This window comes from Cherax quadricarinatus, chromosome 94 (genome assembly GCF_038502225.1).
Source record: "Cherax quadricarinatus isolate ZL_2023a chromosome 94, ASM3850222v1, whole genome shotgun sequence".
Taxonomy (NCBI): domain Eukaryota; kingdom Metazoa; phylum Arthropoda; class Malacostraca; order Decapoda; family Parastacidae; genus Cherax; species Cherax quadricarinatus.
The window spans coordinates 5,401,712-5,408,616 of record NC_091385.1 but is presented as its reverse complement, the minus strand read 5'-3'; the positions used below and the strand labels follow the sequence as shown (position 1 = coordinate 5,408,616).

The 6,905-nt window shown below is 39.2% G+C and overlaps 1 protein-coding gene across 3 annotated transcripts in view; it reads left to right on the top strand.

The window, feature by feature from the left end:
• The first annotated feature begins 4,308 nt into the window (after positions 1–4,308).
• Positions 4,309–6,905, top strand: part of LOC128700881 (galactoside 2-alpha-L-fucosyltransferase SEC1-like) — a 58,201-nt gene continuing 55,604 nt past the window's right edge. Inside the window, exon 1 of one of the 3 annotated variants that reach the window (XM_070104739.1) lies at positions 4,309–4,447. In XM_070104739.1, the coding sequence (XP_069960840.1) occupies positions 4,434–4,447 (14 nt within the window). In that variant the 5' untranslated portion in view covers positions 4,309–4,433. The remainder of the gene's footprint in view (positions 4,448–6,905) is intronic. The other 2 variants (XM_070104740.1, XM_053794352.2) reach the window with 2 other exon arrangements.

Sequence of the window (6,905 nt, the reverse complement as noted above, 5' to 3'; positions counted from 1 at the left end):
CGGGATTACCAAAACTGTTGTCCAGAGGGCTGAGGAAGGGTTGTTGAGGTGGTTCGGACATGTAGAGAGAATGGAGCGAAACAGAATGACTTCAAGAGTGTATCAGTCTGTAGTGGAAGGAAGGCGGGGTAGGGGTCGGCCTAGGAAGGGTTGGAGGGAGGGGGTAAAGGAGGTTTTGTGTGCGAGGGGCTTGGACTTCCAGCAGGCATGCGTGAGCGTGTTTGATAGGAGTGAATGGAGACAAATGGTTTTTAATACTTGACGTGCTGTTGGAGTGTGAGCAAAGTAACATTTATGAAGGGATTCAGGGAAACCGGCAGGCCGGACTTGAGTCCTGGAGATGGGAAGTACAGTGCCTGCACTCTGAAGGAGGGGTGTTAATGTTGCAGTTTAAAAACTGTAGTGTAAAGCACCCTTCTGGCAAGACAGTGATGGAGTGAATGATGGTGAAAGTTTTTCTTTTTCGGGCCACCCTGCCTTGGTGGGAATCGGCCGGTGTGATAATAAAAAAATAAAATATATATATATATATAAATATATATATATATATATATAAATATATATATATATATATATATATATATATATATATATATATGTCGTGCCGAATAGGCAGAACTTGCGATCTTGGCTTAAATATCAACGCTTATAACGCTTATAACGCGCTTGTTATAATAAGGTTAGGTAAGTTTTCTAAGTTCCTTTTGGTGCAAAATTATAAATTTTTACATCAACATTAATGAAAAAAATATATCTTGAAACGTATAAGAGAAAATTTTAGAAAAGACTTAATTTTAAATGAGTTCTTGCTAATTGACCAGTTTTACATATTCGGCACGACATATGTATATATATATATATATATATATATATATATATATATATATATATATATATATATATATATATATATATATATATATGTCGTGCCGAATATGTAAAACTGGTCAATTAGCAAGAACTCATTTAAAATTAACTCCTTTCTAAAATTTTCTCTTATACGATTCAAGATATATTTTTTTCATTAATGTTGATGTAAAAATTTATAATTTTGCACCAAAAGGAACTTAGAAAACTTACCTAACCTTATTATAACAAGCGCAATTTATTTTAGCCTAACCCAACTAAATATATTTTAGATTTGTTTACAATAATTTAATACTAAACAAACACAGTGAAATATATTTTTTTCGTTAGGTTCAGAATGATTTTGGCGAAATTATTGCATACACAAATTTTCACTTGACGTATATGGCAAGATGAGCATTGCTATTTAAGCCAAGATCGCAAGTTCTGCCTATTCGGCACGACATATATATATATATATATATATATATATATATATATATATATATATATATATATATATATATATATATATATATATATATATATATGCATGCAAAACAACACGGGGAGAGTAGAATGATAGCTCTAGGCCTTTCGTGTTGCAATCAACACATCAGGAGCTTGCAAAATTGCAGAAAAGAGGAAGGTTTCCACGCGAATACGTTACCAGGGGACCGCGTTCACTGGAGTTTGATATATATATATATATATATATATATATATATATATATATATATATATATATATATTTATATATATATATATATATATATATATATATATATATATATATATATATATATATATACTGTGTGTGTGTAGGGGGTTCTTTATTAGGTACACCCTTCCAGTATTGGGTAAGGTTTCCCTTTGCCACCAGAACGGTCTTAATTCTTGGTGTCATGGACTCAACAAGGTGTGTACGAATGGTATATAATACCGACAAGATGAGAGTAAGACACATGTGCAACATCTGGGTATCTTTATTGTAGACGTTTCGCCATCCAGTGGCTTTATCAATACAAATTCCAGGACATAACTCAACAAGGTGTTGGAAACATTGCTGAGAGATCCTGGTCCATGATGACATGATAGCATCATGCAGTAGCTGCAGATACGATGGCTGCACATTCAATGTTGCTAATCTCCCGTTCCACCACATCACAAAGGTGCTCTACTGGGATGACATCTGGTGACTGTGGAGGCCACGTGAATACACTGAACTTATTGTCAAAGTTGTGGAACTAGCTTGAGATGATATATGCTTTGTGACATGGTGCCTTATTCTGCTGGAAGTAGTCAGTGGAAGATGGGTAACCTGTGGCCGTAAACGGAAGAACAAGGTCAGCAATAATATTTAGGTAGGCTGTGGCATTTAAACGATGCTTATTTAGTATTATGGGGCCTAATGTGTACCAGGAAATCATCCCTCATCACTATTACATCACCACCAGCACCAGCCTGTACCACGGACACAAGGCAGGATGGAGCCATGGATTCATGTTATTTACGGTAAATTTTGGTATTATCATCTGCATGTCGCAGCAGAAATCATGATTCGCCAGACCAGGCGACGTTTTTCCAATATTCAACTGTCCATTGAGTCTGTTCCCACTGTAGCCTCAGTTTCAAGTTCTTAGCTGACAGGAGTGGAACTCCGTGGGGTCTTCTGTTGCTGAAGTCCATCCACTTCAAGGTTTGACGAGTTGAGCGTTCAGAGATGTTCTGCAATCCACTGTTGTAACGTGTGGTTATTTGAGTTATTGTCAACTACCTCTCAGCTTGAACCAGTCTGGCCATTCTCCTCTCACTTTTCAAATTAATAAAGAGTTTTCACCCACATAACTTCCCCTCAATGAATGTTTTGCGTTTTTCATACCATTCTCAGTAAACTCGAGAGACTGTAGTGTGTGAAAATCCCAGGTGATAAACAGTTTCTGAGATATTCAGACCACCCCGTCTGTCACTAACAATCATGTTAGTAATAGCCACTTATGAGCAACTGGACGTCGTGATCACGTCTTCATGTTATCAGTCACTGGATGATTAAATATTCGCATTGAGCAGATGTACAGGTGTACCTAAAAAAGTGGCCATTGAGTGTATACATACATACATACATACATACATACATACATACATACATACATACATACATACATACATACACACAGACACAGACACACACATACACACACACACACACACAGGATGTTCCAGAGATTGGACACAGTAACAAGGGGACACAGTTGGAAGCTAAAGACACAGATGAATCACAGGGATGTTAGGAAGTATTTCTTCAGCCACAGAGTAGTCAGTAAGTGGAATAGTTTGGGAAGCGATGTAGTGGAGGCAGGATCCATACATAGCTTTAAGCAGAGGTATGATAAAGCTCACGGCTCGGGGAGAGTGACCTAGTAGCGATCAGTGAAGAGGCGGGGCCAGGAGCTCGGACTCGACCCCCGCAACCTCAACTAGGTGAGTACAACTAGGTGAGTACACACACACACACACACACCTGACGACACTGGAGGACAGGAGAGATAGGGGGGACATGATAACGACATACAAAATACTGAGAGGAATTGACAAGGTGGACAAAGACAGGATGTTCCAGAGATTGGACACAGTAACAAGGGGACACAGTTGGAAGCTGAAGACACAGATGAATCACAGGGATGTTAGGAAGTATTTCTTCAGCCACAGAGTAGTCAGTAAGTGGAATAGTTTGGGAAGCGATGTAGTGGAGGCAGGATCCATACATAGCTTTAAGCAGAGGTATGATAAAGCTCACGGCTCAGGGAGTGTGACCTAGTAGCGATCAGTGAAGAGGCGGGGCCAGGAGCTCGGACTCGACCCCCGCAACCTCAACTAGGTGAGTACAACTAGGTGAGTACACACACACACACACACACACACACACACACAATACATAGTTTTATGACGAGATATGATAAAGCTCATGGAGCAGGGAAAGGGAGGACCCAGTAGCAGTGAAGAGGCGGGGCCAGGAGCTGAGCCTCGACCCCTGCAACCACAATTAGGTGAGTACACACACACACATTACTTCTCAATCCACAGCAGGATTCGAACCGGCGCATTCTGCATCAAAGTACACAGTACTTACTCAAAAGTATTGTGTGTTTTGATGCAGAGTGCGCAGGTTCGAATCCTCCAGTGGACTGAGAGATAATGTTTGTAAATAATTTTGCCTGTTTTTGAATTGTATATATGACACAGTTGACATACCCGCCTGAAAGCCATTGGTCCCACACACACACACACACACACACACACACACACACACACACACACACACAACTATCTGTCACCCAGCACAAGCTGTGATTCCTCTTCTCTTCTCAGTACCGTTGACCGATTTATCTCTCCTGACAGACTCATGTCAGGCTTCCTTCTGACAAATAGTCCCGTGGCTGGTACACTATAAAACAGAGTTGCAAACAATGGATGGTGTTATCAGTGACGGTGGTGTACACCTGCTGATGTGCTGTGAGGTTTACACTGCACAGTCAAGCGTTGGTCTCTAACGCAGAAACATCTCCCTTCTCTCGTTCAGCTGTGACATGACTCTTCCATTGTAAGCTACTAACATATGTTTGTTATAAGACTAGTCCACCAGACCTGGTTATCCTACCTGAGATGCCATAATCTTTGGCTAACAGGTGGGATAAACAATGAAGTGGGAAGTGCTAGACTGGAGAGGAACCCGTTTAGTTCACGTCTGTATATAAAATAACCACTGTGAACAAAAATAGTGAATTTCCAAGTACTTTCGTGATTTCTCACACTGATAATGTGAGAAATCACAAAAGCGCTTGGAAATTCACTATTTTTTCACAGTGGTTATTTTGCTTACTGTGATATCACCTGTTTACTGTTATCTTATTACATACGTCACGATGTAAGAGACAATTTTGGTTATGACACTGTGTTGTTATAGTGTCCCTGGTGGGCGAAACGTCTTCACAATAAAACAAATAAAATTTAATTCTTGTTCATGATCAATTTTTTCGTGTTCATGAACAATATTTAAATTTTTTGTTTATGAAAGATTTTTTTACATTTTTTTTTCAATTCTTGTTCATGAAATTGGTTTAGTTCATGAACAAAACACAACTCGTGATGTAAATAGTTAAGAACAACTACAAGTTGATGAATTAAGACACTTGTGCAACACTTGGGTATCTTTATCGCAACACACTGGTTTCCTCAGTCCAATACAGAGAAGAACAAGCGTCTCATTCTATATATAACTTGTCAGTATAGTCAGACCTTATATACAACTTGTCAGTATAGTCAGACCTTATATGTAACTTGTCAGTATAGTCAGACCTTATATACAACTTGTCAGTATAGTCAGACCTTATATACAACTTGTCAGTATAGTCAGACCTTACATACAACTTGTCAGTATAGTCAGACCTTATATACAACTTGTCAGTATAGTCAGACCTTATATACAACTTGTCAGTATAGTCAGACCTTATATACAACTTGTCAGTATAGTCAGACCTTATATACAACTTGTCAGTATAGTCAGACCTTATATACAACTTGTCAGTATAGTCAGACCTTATATACAACTTGTCAGTATAGTCAGACCTTATATACAACTTGTCAGTATAGTCAGACCTTATATACAACTTGTCAGTATAGTCAGACCTTATATACAACTTGTCAGTATAGTCAGACCTTATATACAACTTGTCAGTATAGTCAGACCTTATATACTTGTCAATATAGTCAGCATTGTATACCTTCAACGACTTAGGTCTTATGGATGCGTGTCAGTCGTCGTATATCCATCACAACATTACAACTTTGACGCAGTGACAGGCGAAACGCTTCGGAATCAAGATACCTAAGCGATGCACATGTGTCCTATCAACTTGTCTACGTGTGAACGTTATCATGTTCACACGTAGAAGAGTAATATGTTATGGTCAAGTTTACTCCAGGTTACGTTACTGTCTGAAAAAGCCACTCGTGACGGAACGTGTCCTTTATAAATGTCCTGACCTGTACACAGGTGTTCTCTTCCACGGTTTGTCGGTACCACTGCATTATTTACAACCATCTCCACAACAACCTACTCTGAGGCCAGAATATAAGCTTCGTCAGTAGGATGACTGTGATCTCTAACATGACGGTGAGCCTAACACTTCTTTTGTGTTCTTTGAATCAGTCAGAAAGTCACCAGTCTCTCCCTGGTATGAACATCACGGCCAGACTAACACTGCAGGCTGACAAGACACCAGCCGTGCAGAAAAAAAATATAAACACATCTCCCACGAATTTAACAGGATGTACAAAGTGTCAGAACAAGTGTGTGAGAGAAGTGGCCAGTGTTACTGAAAATGCAAGAATCCACGCGTGTCTCTGGAACAAATACTGGCTGCTTGTCCTTCACCCACTAGCAAAGTGCTGGTCACTTTGATGACGAGAACTCAGCCAGTACAATTAGTACAGTTCTCCATCCTAGTCATTTCTAGCACAGACTAAATTAAATAATTAGAAGACTAGACTAATAAAAATACTATGGTAAATAATTAATATTAATTATAGCCTGGGCCTCGGGGACGCTGATCCCCGAAATCCCCATATTTATTAAATATTTAAAATATCTATCAATATCTTGTATTGCTATATAATATTGGAAATATTAGGTACACCATATAAGATGTTCATGTACCTAACACCTTGTTCACTTGTTTGAAGTGAACAAAGTCAGAAGCAAAACTTTTTTCATAATAAAAAGTCCTGTCTGCTCTTGTAAGAATGTAAGTGGTCCCTAAGATCTATTTTGTAAGTGTAGATGGCTGTAAGTTGCAACAGTTCTGCGCCGAGTACTTCACTTAGTCCTTTTATGTGAGAGTGTTCACTTATACCTGAACAAAATGCGTTCCGTTCAGTTTTTAACACCAGTGGCTACCCTGACCCACCTGGAGTCCACCTGGAAGGCATTCCTGGGATCAGCGTCCCTGTGGCCCGGTTCATAACCAGGCCACGTATCTCTGGTGAGGTTCACGAGGTTA